This window comes from Osmerus mordax, chromosome 27, assembly GCF_038355195.1.
Source record: "Osmerus mordax isolate fOsmMor3 chromosome 27, fOsmMor3.pri, whole genome shotgun sequence".
Lineage (NCBI taxonomy): Eukaryota > Metazoa > Chordata > Actinopteri > Osmeriformes > Osmeridae > Osmerus > Osmerus mordax.
In genome coordinates, this window is record NC_090076.1 from 1,541,333 (window position 1) to 1,562,695 (window position 21,363).

At 42.9% G+C, this 21,363-nt stretch overlaps 1 protein-coding gene across 1 annotated transcript in view; it reads left to right on the forward strand.

The window, feature by feature from the left end:
• dbt (dihydrolipoamide branched chain transacylase E2) overlaps window positions 1-17,172 on the forward strand; it is an 86,150-nt gene extending 68,978 nt beyond the window's left edge. The window contains exon 11 of the mRNA XM_067230682.1: window positions 16,475-17,172. Coding sequence (XP_067086783.1) covers window positions 16,475-16,642 — 168 coding nt within the window. The 3' untranslated portion in view covers window positions 16,643-17,172. The remainder of the gene's footprint in view (window positions 1-16,474) is intronic.
• The last annotated feature ends 4,191 nt before the right edge of the window (window positions 17,173-21,363 follow it).

Sequence of the window (21,363 nt, forward strand, 5' to 3'; positions counted from 1 at the left end):
AGAGAATTACAATTTGACAACCACTCGTCACTCACTACTCAACTCGTGATTTGCCAGCTGTGCGCCCCACAAGCTCCAACGTTATTTATGCATTTAGCAGATAGCAAAACATATGAAGGATGTTAACTTTTACAATGCAAATTTTTTTTCCAATCAATAATTTGCAGTGGCCCGATTGGGCCAGTGAGTTGCTAGTTTAACTGTCCCGACGTTACTTTTTACTGGCCCCGGGCCATCGGGCCATCGTTATTGTCGAGCCCCATTATGTGAGAGAACAATGGTTGTGCTCGCCAAAGGCGTGAGCACACCCAATAAGATCATTATTACAGAAATGTTTTGCTTGGAACCATACTTTATGCTTTTCCCTTTCATCATCATTTACATTACATTGTAATGTCATCATCAGGTAGCAAACCCATTAACGAACCATGAATACAGTTTGCTTCATCACACAATTTTACCAGATCATCAAGAGCACATTTTACCTCTGATTTATTATCACCTTTTTGTTTAAGCTCTTGTATCTTTTTCCTCAAATTGTTATCCTTATTTAGCTTAGCTTTCCTGTCACTCTGTAACCTTTCCAGCCTTTCAATAAGTGCTTTAGCAGTTAATTTCACAACCCGTTTTTCCCTTTTGTTCTTTTGTGTATCACAGTCATTCGCGCTAATGTTCGTTTCAGCCGACTGCGCAATAGCCTCAGGCCTGTCCACGATTTCACGCGTACCCATTGTTTAGTTCAATCCAGTAGTTCACAAAGTCAATTGTCATTTGCCTTTGACCACCAATGCATTTGGATTTATGACTAGTGTTCACACAAAAAAAATGGCCATTGATAGTGTAGCACTACTCATACCTAGGGTGACCAGACGTCCGGACAGTCCGGTTTTCCAGCCTTTTGTCCGGGCCGCTGTTGCGTGTCCTCCTTTTCGCCCTTTTGAGCTTTTTGACCCTTCCTACCCACGGCGCAATTTACCACTCGCGTAGGCTTTCAGATGCCAAAAAGAAAGACCTCCTTCAAACCTACGTGGAGTTCAGAACTCCACTTTGCCACTAAGAGCAGCAAAGATCAATATCATGCCTTCTGTAAACTCTGTCGCATTGATATAGACGTGAGTAGTAGGGGGAAAGGGGCTTTAGAGCGGCATGCCTGCGCTACCCAACGGCACAAGGATGTTATGCCAGGCACTCTTCCTTAACACAAATTTTTGCTACGAACACAACAACAGCGGATGATAAAACAACCGCTGCTGAGCTGACCAAATTATATATTTTAATTTCTATTACAATTGAAATAGTTTGGGGAATGGTACTGTCTTATTTTCTTATTTATCTTTTGACTAAACTTGTCTCACCTAAGACAACAGAAAATCTGCACTTGTATTGAAGTATTTAATTTGTATTCAAACTACAACTGTTGACTACTAAAATGACAAATTGATTAACACTCCCCCCAGGCCCGGCGCCAGGCATTGATTTGCGGGGGGGCCATACGTTGCCTTGGGGTGGACACGTTTTTTTTTTTTTTTGCAGCCTATGGTAGCATAGTACATTTAGTCATTTACTAGGTCAACTTTTCACCTATAATCCAACTCCGGCACAAAAAGGTGACAAACGGTATTATTTAGAATCTCACAAGCTAATAAATAGGCCAGCTGAGCAGGTTGCCTACCCAACGAATAATACAGCAACAATAATTGTATAATTTGATTTATTTAATGTCTTCATTTTCAAACAAAAACTGATGACCGAAACGGAGCGCAGCGCAGCATCCAGCAACCACAAAAAGGGCCTACCAACAGCTATAGGCCCTATGTTGAAAAGTATTTTTTTTGTATTCAGTGCCGTATTAGAATATAGTTAGAATATAATTTATTGTTTTGTATATCCATATTGAAGGTCCTAACATGTACAAAGTCATCTGTTTCAAAATTAATTTGTAAAGCGTTTATTCAGAATATGGTGTAGTAGCCTTCGTTATTTGTAGAGAATGTAGAGATCTGAGCGATAGCCCGATGGTGGGCCTTCAGCAAGCCGCAGCCAGCGGGGCCAGTAGCCGACGTCTGTCGGTTAGGAGTAGGCTGCCACTGGTGGGCCGCTGGTAAAACGATTAGCAAAATATCAGCCAGCCTATCGGTCACATGCTAGCTGGGTAGCCTACAACAGAATTTCAGAAAACATTGCTTTGCATTACACGTTTGTTTTTCCAAGAAACAACAAACACATAGGCCTACAACCAACAATTTAGCCTAGTCCATATAGGGCCGGCAGGCTGGATAAAACCAGATAACTCACCATTAGTAGAGCTGGAGACGACGATTGGCCGCCGAGTTAAATCTGCGTAGGACAGTGTCCCTCCATTCACTCCTGAACTTCCTTGTCAAGTCCTTCTCGAAAGCTAGCAATATCAGGTTGGCCTTTCGTTTGTGGAGCATCGACTGTCTGTGATCTGAGAGAACATTCTTTAAAGTGGAGAAGGAATTCTCACAGAGGGCCGTGCTTGCCCCAAAAGTTAGTGCATGTTTCAGAGCAGTTATGACGCTTGGCTTGCTTTAAGACAGCCGGGCTGCAGGCAACGCCGGCGCTGCATGAAGTCGAACGCACCTATTGTTTTCCGAGAGGATATCATGGGAGTGCCTACAGTGTTTTCCGCTTCGAATTGAAATCGCAGACGATATTATGAGTAAAGACAAGTTTCTTAATATGTGTTGTCAATATTGTCAATTAAAAGTCAAAACTTTTTTTCTTACGAAGAATTTGTTTGTAGCAGTAACGTGAGTTATTTCAGGAAAGAATTATGTGACCGGTTAGATAGTTAGTTATCATACCTAGCGATAGCGTATTTCGACAGATAGCTAGCTAGCTGCAAGCAGCTTCATTTACTTCGGTGTTTTTTGATATATTGAGTTGGGAGTGGGGTCTCCCACACTGTTTAATCCACAGCCGGCACCTTTCCTCCTGTGTTTTGGACTTTGGAAATATTTTTTTTACGTGTGATAAGTGACTGACTGGCTCGTTCGTCAAGGGCGGGCCCAACCGAGTCCCAGGGCCTATAGCGCTGGGTCTGACTCCCCCCCTCCACGGTCCACAACTTTTTGGGATTGTCCTCCTTTTTTACCCTTTTTCCTCCTTTTTGGACCCATGTGTCCTCCATTTCAGGGTCATGCTTCTGGTCACCCTACTCGTACCTCGTGTTGGAGCCCTGACCCTTAACCTTTGAACGACTCAGCTGTCCGGTATTTGAAGAGCAGAGGGGGTCAGATGGCTGAGCGGTTAGGGAGTCGGGCTATTAATCAGAAGGTTGTTGGTTCGATTCCCGGCCGTGCCAAATGACGTTGTGTCCTTGGGCAAGGCACTTCAACCTACTTGCCTCTGGGAGATGTCCCTGTACTTACTGTAAGTTGCTCTGGATAAGAGCGTCTGCTAAATGTAAATGTAAGAGCAGCTCCTTTCCTGATGCAGCTGAATGGGATCTTGATCCGATGGTTGAAACGTGGTTAACACCGCTAAACCGTATGCCATCCGACGCCCGGCCTCTCGCTGATCAGCTGGTGGCTACAGCTGACTCGGTGAAAGATGTCAATTTCCAGCAGCTTCCGATGTCCTTCACCGCCGTGATGAAACTCCTCCAATGTCCATGTTTTGAGCAAAGTTGACTCGTTTTTGACTTGATATAATGGCTAAGCCTAAAACTTAAAGCCACTGAGGGGCTGCTATCTGGACTTAAAACAAACAGTCTGTGGCTGGGGTGCTCACACTTTTTCAGCATGCAAGCTACTTATAAAATGACCAAGTCAAAATGATCTACCTACTACAAAAATGCAAAACTTTTATTTTATTTTTACAATGTATGTTGATGCATACCCGCATGAGCCCATATTGCACAACACAATTAACTATGTACATTTTTGTCATTACCTGACTTTATTCTGATGACTTGCACTGAATGGAATCAGCTAGGGATGCATAGTCCGGACAGTAGCTGCTGACAGCCAGCCTCAAGCACACTTCCAAATGATCATCAGTCATGGTGGAACGGTACTTTGACTTAATGATCTTCATGTGTGAAAAAGCCGACTCACATAAATAAGTGGAGCAGTATAATGCAGTCAAGGAGGTAGCACATTTCCTCATGCTGGGGTACTTTTCCTCTGTGAGTAAGTTCCAGAACTGTGCATGAGCTCTGGACTTCATCTGAATGTCGGCTTGTAGTTTCAAAATCTCATCTTCCACTTCAGAAGAGTTCAGGTGAAACAGTGTTGCAATTTTTGATGCGAGTGAATCAACCTCAGCATCTTCCCGAAAAGGTTAGCACATGAATGTAGCGACTGGCTCGAGCAAAGAAAAGTCTTGAAAGCGTTTGTGAAACTCTGACAGACAATTGTCAATCTGCTCTGTGTAGCGTACACTGTCAAGTTGCACACAGGCCTTCCCTTGCAACTCCAGCTCTTGACGCCAGGTTCTGGAAGTTTGCCAAATCATGGCACTGTAGCTTTGAGGAGAGATGTTGCATCTTTCATTTGAAAGCATTAACTGAGCTGATCATATTGATCACTGTTTTGTCTTTTCCTTGCAGCTCTAGATTAAGGTCATTCAACATGTTTGTCAGATCTGTTAAAAATGCCAAGTCTAACAGCCACTGACCGTCATTTAGCTGCTTGTATTCTGCATTTCCCGCTACATGGAAAAACTCCTTAATCTCCAGACAGAGCTCTCGGAATCTTTGCAGGAATTTCCCTCGACTAAGCCATCTCACGTCAGTGTGTAGCAACAACTCAGTGTTCGCAGTCAGCCTTCTCCAGATGTTCACGGAATAGCCGTCTTTGGAGAGATCTGGCGCGAATAGAACAGGCGATCTTGCCACGTCCATGATCTCTTTCATGTTGAGCATTTTAGAGCATAACGCTTATGCTCTAAAATGCTTATGCTGATGGATTATGCAGTGGTAATTCAGGAAGTCCGGGAAAGCGTCATCCTGCCTGCACTTGGCAATAAATCCATTCAAGCGGCCAAACATTGCGGGTGCTCCATCTGTAGTGATGGACACCAATTTGTACACCGGGAGCTGGGTTTTCTCGATAAAGTTTTTGAACGACTGAAATATGTCCTCTCCTCGCGTCTGTTCTTTCATGTGCAGTACTGTTAATAGCTCCTCTTTTGCAGTGATTTCAGTAAACACCATACGAATGAAAATGCACATCTGCGCTGTGTCACTCACGTCCGTAGATTCGTCCAACTGCAGTGAGAAACACTCGCAATCTGCGATGTCCTTCCAAAGTTGCTGGGTCAAATCCTCGGCCATGGCTTCACTGCGCCGTGTAACTGTACATCTTGACAGCTGGAGAGCTTTGATCGAAGATAATATTTCTGCCTTGTTTTATAAAGTCTCGGAACAATGAGTCAACTGCTTCAACAAATGCCTCTTTTACCATCTCTCCGTCTTGGAAGGACTTCTTGTTATTAACGATGAGGTGACTCACCCGGAACGATGCTTCGGTGGCGGCTTTTGCTTTTGAAGTATGTTGTGAGAAAAGTGATTGCTGTCCGGACAACTGGCATTTAAGTTCCTTCACTTTTCTATTAACTCGCTTTTCTGCGGGAAGTCAGTGTCGTATTTTCTATGAACAGTCCGAAAATGTCGCTCCACATTTCCCTTCTTTGGTATTGCGATGCTAGACTGGCAGATGAGGCAAACGCACTTCGAAAATGTCATTGTGAGAAAAAGGTGGTCCTCCTCCCATTCCGTATGAAAGTGATACGTTTTTGTCTTCTTACTTGGTCCAGCTTCCCCACTCATTTTTATACCCTTTCTTACAGTAAGTTTAAGAGAAAAAACCGAGGGCTAAAAATTGGAGGTAACTCGCTAGCTAGCTTGTCAGTTTTTCTGACACTTAGGTCACTGCGCATGCACTTACGCAAACGGCGCTAAGTGCCCTGTATATCAGTCAAGTGACGGGATGGATGATAGGTTGACGTCTATTTTTTTTATGTCATGCGATCTACCCACAGTACCTTTTGAGATCGACTGGTTGATCGCGATCGACGTATTGAGCACCCCTGATCTATGGCTAGTAAACTAGCTGACGCACTCTCTTCTAACTTACACCGCTTTGTAGCTGGCTGTAGAAATCAGCGTTTGATGGCCATTTATTGTTCACACTGTTCTTCTAATGAACTTGCAAGTCCATGTGTCCATTAAGCTCCAACAAACAAACATTTTACATCCACTTGAGCGTTTAACATGTGTAGCGATTTGAAGAGGTCAAAAACTATTTGTGCTCCTCCCATAACAGCACCCCCTGTTACCTGTTGAAAGGTTCCTACTTAAATAGGAATCACTCCCAAGCACACTAGTGACGCCAGTGGACAAATTGTGTCCTACACCCAAAACCTATGAAAATGGCTTACACTAGCTGTCCAGAATAATGTTATACATGCTCAAATTTTTTATTACATGTTTTAATCCATTTATCACGACGTTCAGGGTTTTTTGGGACATTGTAAAAGGTTCATCCATTTATTTATCACAGCCCACAGCACAGCAGATAGACGGCATCTTGCTATTCGGTCCTAAAGATGGCGCAGCGATCACTGTGTGACGTCAAATGTAATCTATGAATAACTGCCTGTCTTGTCATTCCAAAAGTTGTTAAATTGAATAGGCTAAGCATCAATATGTAACATCAAGTAAGCCTTATAGCCTAGAATTTCCAAACAATTCACACTTCTGTGCTCTCATTTTTGCAATTCTTGGAATGATTCTTGACAATAAATGAATGCCTTTTTTGTCATTGCACAGCTGTACAATGAAATTCAAATGCAACTCCTTGCACTTAGAAGTAACAGACAACAAGCAGAATACAAAACACTGAATAAATGAAGAACATTACCTGTTTTGCCAGAATAACTGGATCTAATTAGACCATTGAATGTTTATGATGTCCGTGTGTTTATTCTTTTGACTGTGGACATCCCCTATCCACACTAAGTAGGGAAAATTGGCTTGGCGCTTTTAGTGTTAACAATTAACAAACTTTGTTTCACCTCCACTTGAAGGGTACGAAATTATGGTGATAGTGTTATCCCAAAAACTGGTACACCGGTACCAAGTCGGTACTCAAATCAAAAAACGGTACGATACCAGGATTTCTGAAGTACTAGGTTTCAGAGTCGGACGCTGACAAAGCAGTGTTGCCCAAAAAATCTCACCAGAAGTCACTAGTGGCTCTCTGAAAAGTCGCTAGATTTATCACTAGATTTGATTTTTGGTCACTAGGGAAGGCAAAAAGTTACTCTGGCGACAATGTTGCCAGAGTAACTTAAATTGGCAACATTGGACAAGCAGCTAATGCTGCAGGGGCTCTACATAAAAGTGGAATAGCCACGTATGGAAATGGCTTCGGTGTGAGGCAGAAGACAATGAGAACATTGATCACCAGAAAACAATTTGCAAACATCACCGTTCAGGGCTTGTTTTATAAAAGGTTTGGCGTGAGATTACCATACATGTAATGTATGGCGAGAGCCCTGACCATTCATATCCTTTATGGTTTGCCGCAGACTGCAAATGCAATACCTAGCGTGACCATAATTTTAGGAGCGCCATGAAGCGTGTTGAATCCACTCTTCTATTTCTTATAAATCATGTTTAAGTCAAGATTTATATTTTTTGAGCTCTACAAATGAACTCAAATGATTTACATTAATGCTCTGTTGTCATAAGTAGGCTACAGCCTTAGATATTGTAGGAATTGTTATGCATTGTTATTGAAAATGGTATTGAGTACCGTGAAATTTCACTGGTATTGACCTATCGCGAAAGCCATGCCCCAAAACGGCTTTGACCAATCCTACCTTAGCTACCGGTCACTACTTGAAGAAGCTCCGCCAAGCTTTCAGTCGTTGAGGCTCAAAATGACATACGGAACATTCAAATCCGATAGCAAGTACCCCAGGAGTTTAGAGGGGAGAGTCAATTGTCCCCTTTCCACAGCCCAAAATCTAGTAAAACAGTATGGTATCCCTCATTCTCAGCTTAATATCCTAAAGATCAACAAACATACTTTCGTCTGTTTCAACGTAGGCCTACTGTGTTGCTATTGTACTCTCTCTGAAGCCTTATGCTAGCTAGCTATTAAATATAAGATTACATTCGCAAAACTTGATTTAAAAGTGGTTACTATTTATTTGTATGATTAGGCCTACTTCTAATATCTTAATAGTAGCTAGCTTGTAGAGCTACAATTACCAACAAACTAAAATAACCGCTGTAAAGTTAAGCTAGATAGAGCTAGAGGCCACGTAGGTACAGAAACTAAGGTAATGTTGTCAACTGACGCTGTATCTAGCCACTACTACTAGTATGATAATATTATCAGTAGTTAATCATACTAGTAAGTGTCTTTTAAAATCCAGTTTTGTGAAATATGATCTCACATCTAACATAGCGTTAGCTCTAGCGAGACGATAACAGATTACTTGCCAGCTACACTCCAAAAGTACGTATTTAGCTTTAGTAACTGGGTTTGTGCTGTAAATTTCACATTGCCTACTTTAATTCGGAATCGTAGATTATGAACTTGAACATGACGCCATAACGACCAATTACGAATTGATTTGCTTTAATCACTAAAGCAGTTTAACCTTGACACTCTTAGTACTACTGTACTGTAATGTAGTACAGTATGCTTTGCTTTAATTATTGATATGCCCCTTCCTTCTTGATTTGAATATTCTGAAAATGTCCACCGCATATGGCAATTTGTTTTCCCTTGATCTGGAGGTATTACTCCAAAAAGAATGACTTACTCTGACCGGTACAGTATGCAACTTATACAGCAGTTTACAGTTGTACCCGCTATAAAAAGTAATGCTTGACGGACTAACAACGGTAACTAAGGTGGGCGTGCTTACGCGAAAGGTCAATTGGTACCGACTACTGACATTTCGGTACTGTGTCAACACTAGATGGTGATGTATAGATCAGGGGCCCGTTCTCAGGTACGTCGCTTATTACATCCGAGATCAAATGACACATCCAAGATGACATCATCTTGCTTATCATGATCTGGCTAATTCGGTTCTTCGAACACACTTGTTGTTTATGATTAGTATAGCTGGATTGAGTTATACGGTGGTCTAAAAGGGGGTATGTATCGATAGTAGAAACCTTGATCAGCAACGCTGCTATTGGCTGCTCACATAAGTCTATGGCTGCTCACCGTGGCCGGTGAGCAACAGCTTGTTCGAAGGTTACTCCGAATTTGAAGATTTTATCAGAACGCCAGGGAACACCTCAAAGTCTGCAAAATCCAAGAAAGAGGGCTGGCAAAAAGTATCAGACCAAATTAAATGTAGAGGAGTGACGCATTTTATCGCTTATTACAGTATAAGCTGGGCCTATGTTTAAATTTTTATTTTCATACCTTCATATTTTCATTTATCATCTTTAATGTCATATGATGTGGTTTCAACAAATTTATTATGTAAATGACACCCTCACAAAAAAACGATAGGCTATCCTCTCAAAAAGTATAGGCTAGCATAATATCGCGCTGTGCTTAAGGAGCCTATCTATCACGCAATGAGCAATTAATTCGGTTTCATGTTAAATTCTGCTAATTATTCTTGCACCTTCTGCAACAGGTTCCTGTAGTAAAAACGGACAAGACATGTCTGTAACAGACTTCCTGTATCACCTCTGCTTGTAAAGCCTCAATCTAATCGTGTTTACATAAAATAAACCTGCTCCCGAGCAGGTTTAAGCATACGGACCTGTTGCTATGACAGCAAGTCCAGGATGAGCTTCGAAGAACCGAACAATCCAAGATAATGACAAATCGTCAACAATCAAATCCAGCTAACTGAGTTAGCGACGTACGGAGAACGGGCCCCAGGACTGCTACTATTCATTGTTATGCCAACTATGCACTGATGGATGATTAGTCAAATAATCAAAACAAGAAAACATGACTTACAGTACATTTAGTATTATTCCACAAATATTTCTAAACTTAATTATAGTGTGTAAATCAGACGTCTCTTTTTCTACATTTTGTGTAGAATCAAAAAGTAAATGTAATCAGTCTACAAACTGTACCCCATAATGATAAATTGCAAACAAGTGTCCATTAGGGATGGGCACCAGTATTTGATAATTCAAACAGGTATTTGATCGTATATTTTTATAATTTGTTGTGATTCAAGTATATACAGTCATCGTATTTATTTTAGTTTTATCCCCTGCTGATTTTGTACATTTGCCCACTGACAAAGAAATGATCAGTCTATAATTTTAATGGTAGGTTTGTTTGAACAGTGAGAGACAGAATAACAACAACAAATCCTGAACAACACGTCAAAATTGTTATAAATTGATTTGCATTTTAATGAGTGAAATAAGATCCAAGATGGCGCCGATGATGGCTGCCTCGGTCGTTAGGTGCGCTCTTTTTTGTGTTGTTTTGTCTGTTAATTCAGTGTTCTGCCAAGAATTCCGGGGTTCTCTAACTAGAGAAGTACTTCTAAACATCAGGACTACAACTCCTGTGGATTTATCTCCCACTTTTCTGCTTCCAGCGGCAGAATTAGTGGGAATTATAGTCAAAGCCACCCTCGGCTTTGTCCTAGCAGCGAAGCGCCGTAGGAGAGGCAAACGAGCCGGTGCTCTGGTGCGACTCCGTCGGCGTGGGGCACGCACAGCGTTACCGGGGATATTTCTCTCCAACGTGCGTTCACTGAGCAACAAACTGGATGAACTTCAGCTACTGGTGTGGAAAAACAGAGACTTTCATTCATCTTCCGTTTTGTGCTTTACGGAGACATGGCTGAGTGAACTGATCCCAGACTCTGCGCTACAGCTAGCAGGTTTCAAACTGCTGAGAGCGGATCGTGACCCTGTGCTCTCTGGCAAAACGAAAGGCGGTGGTATTTGTTTTTACATTAACAGTGGCTGGTGTGAAGATGTGACAGTGATTCTGCAGCACTGTTCTCCTGATCTGGAATCATTTTTTATTAACTGTAGATCTTTTTACTCGCCACGAGAGTTTGCATCATTCATTCTGGTTGGCGTCTACATGCCTCCGCAGGCTAGCGTCAACGAGGCTCAACGTGTGCTCGCCAGCCAGATACTGAGTGTGGAGCATGAAAATCCGGATTCCTTGGTTATTGTGCTTGGCGACTTTAACAAATGCAATCTCACTCAAGAACTCCCAAAATATAGACAATTCATCAAATGCCCTACCAGAGAAGGAAACACCTTGGATCACTGCTACTCTACAATCAGCAAAGCATACCATGCGGTCCCCCGAGCAGCACTGGGTCACTCTGACCACGCCATGGTCCACCTGATTCCTGCATACAGGCAGAAGCTAAAGCGCTGTAAGCCTGCTGTGAGGACATCAAAACAGTGGACCAGTGAAGCTATGGAGGATCTGCGGGCGTGCTTGGACTGCACTGACTGGGACATGTTCACGACTGCTACCAATAGTCTGGATGAGCTCACAGAGGCTGTGACATCATACATCAGCTTCTGTGAGGACTGCTGTATACCAACACACACCAGGGTAAGCTACAACAACGACAAACCCTGGTTTACAGCTAAACTCAGAAGGTTGAGGTCAGAGAAAGAGGCCGCGTTTAGGAGTGGGGACAAAGACAGTTTCAAGGAGTCGAAGAACAGGTTTAGCAAGGCGGTGAGGGAGGCTAAACGACTGTACTCAGAGAGACTAAAACACCAATTCTCTGCAAACGACTCTGCTTCTGTCTGGAGAGGGCTCAGGCAGATTACCAACTACAAGCCCAGAGCCCCCCACTCCACTAACGACTCCCGCCTGGCCAACGACCTGAATGAGTTCTACTGCAGATTTGAAAGACAATTGGACAGTCCTGAACTACCCCTTCCCACCCAGGAGGCCTCCCACCTCCCCCCCTCTACAGTGACAACTCTCTCCATTCAGGAGGGTGAAGTTAACAGACTTTTCAAGAGGCAGAATCCCCGCAAAGCAGCTGGGCCGGACTCTGTCTCTCCAGCCACCCTCAAGCACTGCGCTGACCAGCTGTCTCCGGTGTTTACCTACATCTTTAACACCTCCCTTGAGACATGCCATGTGCCAGCCTGTCTCAAGTCCTCCACCATCATCCCTGTGCCCAAAAAGCCAAGGCCAACAGGACATAATGACTACAGACCCGTCGCCCTGACCTCTGTGGTAATGAAGTCTTTCGAGCGCCTGGTGCTGGCACACCTTAAATCCATCACTGACCCTCTGCTGGACCCCCTGCAGTTTGCCTACAGAGCCAACAGGTCTGTGGACGATGCAGTTAACATGGCCCTCCACTTCACCCTACAGCACCTGGACTCCCCAGCATCCTATGCCAGGATCCTGTTTGTGGACTTCAGCTCTGCCTTTCAATACCATCATCCCGCCCTGCTTCAGGACAAGCTCTCCCAGCTGAACGTGCCTGATTCCACCTGCAGGTGGATCACAGACTTCCTGTCTGACAGGAAGCAGTGCGTTAAGCTGGGAACACAAGTCTCTGACTCCCGGTCCATCAGCACCGGATCACCTCAGGGCTGCGTCCTTTCTCCTCTGCTATTCTCCCTGTACACCAACAGTTGCACCTCCAGTCATCCATCCGTCAAACTCCTGAAGTTTGCGGACGACACCACCCTTATTGGGCTCATCTCTGGTGGAGACGAGTCCGATTATAGGTGGGAAGCGGCCGACCTGGTGACCTGGTGCAACCAGAACAACTTAGAGCTCAATGCTCTTAAGACAGTGGAGATGTTTGTGGACTTCAGGAGGAACACAGCCCCACTCACCCCCATCACCCTGTGTGACTCCCCAGTCAACACTGTGGAGTCCTTCCGCTTCCTGGGCATTATCCTCTCATAGGACCTCAAGTGGGAACTGAACATCAGCTCCCTCATCAAGAAAGCACAACAGAGGATGTACTTCCTTCGGCAGCTGAAGAAGTTCAACCTGCCAAAGACAATGATGGTGCACTTCTACTCAGCCATCATTGAGTCCATCCTCACCTCCTCCATCACCGTCTGGTACGCTGCTGCCACTGCCAAGGACAAGAGCAGACTGCAGCGTATCATCCGCACTGCTGAGAAGGTGATTGGCTGCAATCTGCCTACCCTCAAGGACCTGCACACCTCGAGGACCCTGAGGCGAGCGAGGAAGATTGTGGCCGACTCCTCCCACCCTGGACACTCCCTGTTTCAGTCACTCCCCTCCGGCAGAAGGCTGTGGTCCATCAGGACCAATACCTCACGCCACAAAAACAGTTTCTTCCCTTCCGCTGTTGGCCTCTTCAACAAGGCCAAGGGACCACACTGACTCTAATGACTTCTTGCTTAAAACACACTGCTTTTTGCACTGCATTACAATAATGGTATCTTGTACATTTGTATTTTTTGTAATATTTGTATTTTTGTATTTTTATATTGTAATTTACGGCAATTTATATTTTATTTTATTGTATATATTGTATATTTAACTCTATTCTAATCCCACTTAGTACTGCTAGTTTATGTACCCTTAGTATAGATAGTCCACATATTTAAATTTTAGGTATATGTTTATTGTATGCACCTTCCTGCCTAAGCAAATTCCTTGTCTGTGCAAACTTTCATGGCGAATAAATCCCATTCTGATTCTGATAAGTATTTGACCCCTCTGCAAAACATGACTTAGTACTTGGTGGCAAAACCCTTGTTGGCAATCAGAGGTCAGACATTTATTGTAGTTGGCCTCCAGGTTTGCACACATCTCAGGAGGGATTTTGTCCCACTCCTCTTTGCAGAACCTCTCCAAGTCATTAAGGTTTCGAGGCTGACTTTGGCAACTCGAACCTTCAGCTCCCTCCACAGATTTTCTATGGGATCAAGGTCTGGAGACTGGCTAGGCCATTCAAGGACCTTAATGTGCTTATTCTTGAGCCACTCCTTTGTTGCCTTGTCCGTGTGTTTTGGATCATTATCATGCTGGAATACCCATCCACAACTCATGTTCAGTGCCCTGGCTGAGGGAAGGAGGTTCTCAACCAAGATTTGCCGGTACATGGCCCCGTCCATCGTCCCTTTAATGTGGTGAAGTTGTCCTGTCCCCTTAGCAGAAAAACACCCCCAAAGCATAATGTTTCCACCTCCATGTATGACGATGGGGGTGGTGTTCTTGGGGTCATAGAGAGACTTGTTGCTCTTGTTGGTTAGTCGTAACGGTTTCAAATTCTTGTACTCGCTGTGAAATATTTTACTGTTGATTGTTACAGGTACACTCTTGCACTCTTGTGGGGAGTTTCATGTTGTTCAATTGTAACTTGTTTAACTGCATGCTCTTATGGTTCTTCCCTTTGGCACTTATTTGATTTTCCACAATGTATGCTTCATCTTTTGGCTGCTCGCAATGTTTGGGGCTATCTCGTTATGATCAGTGACCTATGGTCTTTTGTAAAGCTCTCTCTTGGAAGTCGCTTTGGATAAAAGCGTCTGCTAAATGCATAAATGTAAATTTCATAGGCAGCATTCCTCCTCCTGCAAACACGGCGAGTTGATGCCAAAGAGCTCAATTTTGGTCTCATCTGACCACAACACTTTCACCCAGTTCTCCTCTGAATCATTCAGATGTTCATTGGCAAACTTCAGACGGGCCTGTACATGTGCTTTCGCACACGCGTTACTCAAGATAGTCTTTTGTTCCCGAGCCCTCAGCATGTAGCTAAAAGTCTAGGAAAGTTGAGGCTACTTTTCGCTAGGTACCTACGAAAATGTCTTAATCTGCTAGACAGGTGGGTTCCCCCTCGTTCTTTTGGTGAGCAGTCTCACAAGCCCAACTTACCTGGCGTCATGGAGCCGACCAGGTAAATAGTTATTTAAGACTTGCATGTACAGTAGGCCTACGTAATGTCACATAATGTATTTGAACTCAAGCTTGTGTGATGTGTTGCTGTATCGTTGCAGCGGTTTAGGATTATATGACAGTAAGTTAGTCTGGTTCAGTACATAAGTGAAGTGAACACCATTTTGCTACCATATACATAGCTATAATTAGCTTTGTTTTGCTCCTAGATTCAGACCTAGCCCCCATTAAATGTGCCTTCTGGGCATAAGAGTGACCAAGGTGAATTGTCTTAGAAATCCACAAGGTGAGATCTTGCATGTAGCCCCAGACCGAGGGAGATTGACAGTTCTTTTGTGTTTCTTCGATTTGCGAATAATCACACCAACTGTTGTCACCTTCTCATCAAGCTGCTTGGTGATGGTCTTGTAGCCCATTCCAGTCTTGTGTAGGTCTCCAATCTTGTCCCTGACATCCTTGGACCGCTCTTTGGTCTTGGCCATGGTGGAGAGTTTGGAATTTGATTGATTGGTTGCTTCTGTGGACATTTATACTGTGGTCTTTTATACAGGTAACAAACTGAGATTAGGAGCACTCCCTTTAAAAGTGTGCTCCTAATCTCAGCTCGTCACCTATATAAAAGACACCTGGGAGACAAATCTTTCTGATTGAGAGGGGGTCAAATACTTATTTCACTCATTAAAATGCAATTCAATTTATAACAATAGCGTTTACATGTGTTTTTCTGGATTTTGTTGTTGTTATTCTGTCTCTCATTGTTTAAATAAGCCTACCATTACAATTATAGACTGATCATGTTTTTGTCAGTGGGCAAAGTATAAAATCAGCAGGGGATCAAATATTTTTTCCCCTCAATGTATAGCCAATTAAACTAATATATAAACTAATATAAATTGATATAACTAAATAATATCTTCAAATCAAACTACTCTGTATTTTTATAACTAACCCAGTTTAGACATCACATCTGCGCTGCACATAACCTAGCTATCAAGGAATAATTATTGGGTAACTTGGTATAAATCAAGTCACATTTAATGCAACACTAGAAAGTTAGCTAGGCAGAAGTGGCAAGCGTGCAGCATTAATCCAGTTCACTCAGGCAAGACAAGGGTTAGCCAATTCAGATTGCTTATCAGGCTGTGTTGAAAAGATTCGTATGTAGCTTCTACCAACAACCTCACACAATAAAATAAAATAGTGTTTGTCAGACGATAACTCCAGGGCATGTGATTCCAATGCTTTAAAGGTTCAAGTTTTACAACACTAGTCGATGCTTGGCAGTGACCATTGTGATGTTATGCCATGGAAATAAACGGTTCTTAAGCTGACAATGTCTGCCTTTGGTTTGATCACTCAACATTAATGCACTAAAATGCTTCAGCAATAATTTGAAGGGGACCGGAGATTGAACCATACAGTGGGCAAGTGAGGAAGGATGTGATACTGATGAGCAATGGGATTGACACCTGTGAAAATTGCACAATAGTTTTCAAATCCAAGTATTAGAGTGTTGAGCCAAAACAAACATTCACTGTCCCAATACTTTTCAATGCACTGTAAAATGCTACCTTATATAATATTGTGACCTGGTTTTATACCCCTTCTAGATCCTTCCAAGGTTCAACTCAGCAGGTGATGTAGCAAAAGCCCACATCATGAATGTCAGTTGGTCAGCAGACCACCGGATCATTGACGGGGCTACCATGTGTCGCTTCTCTAACCTATGGAGGTCTTACTTGGAGAACCCTTCCACCATGGTCCTTGATTTGAAATGAACGAACCACACCACCACTGATGCCTAGTCATGCAAAAACAGTCACCATGTATGATTGACTGTCTTGTTTGTATCATCAGCTAGGTTGTATGTGTTTCTATACCGCTGTTACCCATATTTCCCTTCATTATACAGTATCATTGATGGCGATACATAACTTGGACCCAGGTCATATTTCAGAATTTATAATAATCATCTGTGTGTGCTCTTGATTTAAGTCCATCTGTTACTGAAGCAATGGCTCAATCCTGAGGACCTAAATGCTGGTAGACAAATGTTAGTATCATATTTCAAAGGAGAATCCAAGAAGCAAATATGTGTGCGTTTGTGTTGTGGAATTGCTCATTGCGTATTGAGATGAGTTATCAACTAAAAATAATGGTCATAGAGCACTCAGTTTAAGGCTAGTTTGGTGTAAGTGCTGTTTCTAGAATGTTCTGTTTTCTTGAAAATTAACATTGTTTTGATGGAACTATAAAGGTATGAATTGAAAAAAAAGGAGGTCCACTTTATTTGTATTTCTGGTTTTATGGGTGGGTGGGGGGGGGGGCATTGACCACAGATCACTGTACACAAATAATAGTATTAACCTGACTTGCCGTTACAAAATATTATTTACTTCATAGGACCTTTTTCTGGTGCACAATATGCACCCAAAATGTCCAGTAGCACACTGCTGATGTTGAATGACACGTCTTACTGTGATTTGTTGTTTGTTCTGAACACTTTATATTGTGTTTGTGGTTGTTATCTAAGTAAAAATGCTCAAATTTAAACTATAGATGGCTATTTTCTGAAATGTTGGTACTGTCCATGTGTGACGGTGTACTTCTTGTAGCACTTCAGATTTTTGTCCCTTCCACGTACAATCCCAGGCAACTGAATGATTTGAAGGAGACTTTATTTCTGTAACACATTAGTGAGTCACGGTAAGATGACTGCTTGGCTATTCAGGACATCCCACATCACTCCAAACAAGAATGAGCAAAACACATTTACAATAGGACAGAAAATGAGTTATATAGTTGCCTTCGGCAAGGGCACAACCTTTGTTCTCTCATATAAATGTATTTTTTATATTTTATTTTCCCACCCCTAAGGCTCCCTCAATATTTGACCTACATAGACAACGTTGGTGTCAAAATGTTCGTCTTGGTCACGATTACGTTGCTTGTTTTGGGATTTACGTTAGGTTGCACTGTTTAGGAGAATGCAACGTTTTTGTGGCAAAAAGTGCCTTGAATGCTAGCTAGTTTGCTAGCCTAACGTCACAACGTCAGCACACATTAGCAATGACGCATAGATACGACATGCTCGAAAGACAGGCAGCGATATCAGCGAGCCCTCAGCATTAAGGTCTTTGCACACTGGGCGCGACACGAATAACATCACAAAATTGCGAATAATTCAGATGATTATTTTGGAACATTTATGACGCGCCTTATCATACACATCAAGCGCGAAACTTATCAACATGGAAAAGTGGATCAGATTGCTTACAGGAATCCAAGGGAGTTAAATAGTATCACAATGTGGGAGGATATAGGGACAATTAGCATAGCCTTCGCAAGAACAGAAAAAGGACACTGCATGCTGGATAGTTTTTGTTCAGGTCTTTTAGATAGGGCTCCTTGACGTTTGTTCCATTTTCCTTGTTCAAAGTAGCATGGCATTATACACCTTGGTAATATTGTGATCTCTGACCTACACTAGTGTCACAGGCATTAATAATAATTAGTGCTGTCAAACGATTAAAATATTTAATCGCATTGTCATAGTTAACTCGCAATTAATCGCACATTTATCTATTCTAAATGTCACATAATTTTTTCTCATTTTAATGCTCTTAACAACATGGAAAAGTGGATCGGATTGCTTAGTGCAAATGCTTAGTGCCATCCACTCAAAACGTAACGTTAGCCTACTACTCTTTAGCCGTCTCGCAAACCCAAACAAGTGTGTGTGGCGTGCCTGTTGTTTTGTTTCCGGTCTAGCTAGATCCGGTGTGGTGTTGTAGTTTTTCTAACGTCAGTAGTTGTTGCAACAGCATGTGAAAAAAACGATTTACGGTTTGCTAGGCCAAAAAGAACGTTAATCTCGCGATAAAAAAATTGACGCCATTAAAATGTTTGCGTTAACGTCGTTAATAACGTGTTTAACTGACAGCACTAATATAAGAAAATTTAGGGCCTATACTATTATGTACATTTAGTCAAAATGATCATATTTCAGGACATGTACAGTTCTAAATCACAAATCAAATGGATACAATAAGAGGAAGAAAAACATGTCCCATAGTTTAATGATCCACTTTTCTGAACTAAAACCATTTTCTTTACTAGAAGCATGGAATTAATTAGCTGGTCTCTCAAAGCTATTGACACCATCTTCTCGAAGAGAAGCTCGGGTTCGGGGGAACCCAACTGTCCGGATGGGACGTTCGCAGCTGGCTACACGATGGACGCGTGGGAGAATTGGCGTGTCGTGTGTCTAGCGGCGCTTTCCGTGGAGGACGTTGAAGACATCTTCATATTCGGAACCATGATTACAGGCTTTCTGCTGTTTGGAATAGGCGCTGGCTTTGTATATCGGAAAATCAAGGAAACGGCTGCAGCCATCAAAAGCCCCGTTAGGCTCCCCGATATGATTGATGCGGTGGGCAGAGTTGTTGGAGCTCAGACTGTGAACTGACAACGCAGCATTGATTAAAACAGGGATAAGTTTGCGGCTCTGCAAAGGAAGATGGAGGACATGGAGACCTTCCTGAAGGGTGGACGTGAAAATTGAGTTGCGGCTACTCGTCAAAACAACTACCCCAATCTTATCCACTTTCGGCCCCGTAACCAGCACAGGCCTTGGCCAAGGCCGTCGCTGGAAAACAACTCCCCTGGAGAGCGCTGAAGCGAGACTATCTTGCTCCTCCCTTCCCCCCCCCACCGACATCTGTGGTTTGGTCTCTGCCCGGGTCATGACCAAGGATGTCTCCTGGCCAACACAATCTGCAGAGGGAGAATCGGACTGATTGTGGCCTAGGTCGAGGGCGCCAACCCAGACCTACTCACACATTAACTTTCACCTACTACAGATATCACCACCCCCCCATCCAACGCCTTCGCCTGCTTGTTTCCCCAGGGTGGCTGGCGGGTCTGTGTCCAGCGCCTACCATGGCTGCAGGTCCAGATGCTGCTTGTCTACCCCCCCCCACTCCCCGTTGCAAGTCACGTGTTTTTGTAAATGTTGTTGTGCTTATGTGCTGAGGTTTTTGTCTGTTCCCACACTGTACTCCTCTAGGAGCATTGTCGGGGTGTTGCCTTTTTCTCTCCTCCTCTGTAGGCTCTCCTGCCAAAGTAAATTCCTTGTCTGTGCAAATTTTCATGGGGAATAAAAACCAATTCTGATTCTGATTTTAATTAACTAATTTAACAATACTAATCAATTCACACATAAAACAGGCATTAACAACGAGTTAGACAGAAGACACAAATGTTAAGAGGTTAATGCCTCCTTGGCCATGGCCCTGTCTTTGTGGCCGCCTCCCCGGTCAGATGCCATCTTATGGCGTAATAGTCAATCTCACTGTCCGGAGCACTCAGATGATTCTTACTTACAGTTTCTGTTGAGGGAGATTGTCCGTCACTTAATAAACTGTCACTAACAAATATTCTGAATGTTCCACTTAATCCAGCAAATTCTCCATTGTTTTGACAGCTGCTTTATTGTATTTTACAATACTGATTAACAGAGTTCTTGTGAGCATTTCTTTGAAGCATTTATTGCCATTTACTCCTTTCCAATTTATTTTTTTGGCCACTGTCAGAGAAAATCCTTGATAGTACATTCCAGGATATTATTTTGGTGTTCTGTCCTCCTACAGCACCAAGTGCAGAAATCTGACAAGATAAAACAGGTTTTTTTTTTAGATCAAAAGACAAAATATTTGCTACAATTATGCAGTTTTGTTTAGGTGGTGAACTCTATGAAGTTTGCAATTCTGCATCAAATGCTGGGTTTATCTGAACAGAACCCTGCCCTCAACACCAGCTAAACAATATTAGCACGCAGTAGATTAAACAGCATTGATGGATGTCGCTTTAAAGGTGATGTAAAAAGACAATGAAGTTGTCGGTTCTATACCATGTTTTGCTTAGCATGAGTCTTTCAGCCAGGGACGTGCACAGACATTTGGAGGGGCTATTGCTCTAACATGAAAAAAGCCCCCCCCCCCCCCCCCCCCCCCCACATTGGAGCTGAGGACAGGTCGGTAAATTGAGCACATTAAGAACACAGACATTTGATAAAACCTGTGATATGAAATTGGTTATTGAAGTAGGCCTACCTGTGTCACAACCACAGTCAGATTGCCTCCTCAAATCTGGACTATGTCCAGCAGAGAAGTGGTGTGGAGGACTTGGAAGCATGTACGGTGGAGGGCTAGGGACAAGTGTTGCAGGAGCTGTAGTATGCCTTGGGCCTGGCAGAGGTTTACTAGTGGTCTGGCAAACTTCATTGAGGGTAGGTGGAGGAATAGGAGGCAATGGAATGGAGGTGCGTCTTCTCTTGTTCCCCTCATCTGCCTCACTGTCAGTCTGTATCACCAAAAATTATCCTAACAAGCAAAGCACAACAGCTAATCTGGTATATGCAACATAAAAACTAGTTTAGAATTTAAAAACATTGGCTCTTATCCTAATTAAAAACATCATCTGTTTGTAACTCTTAAGT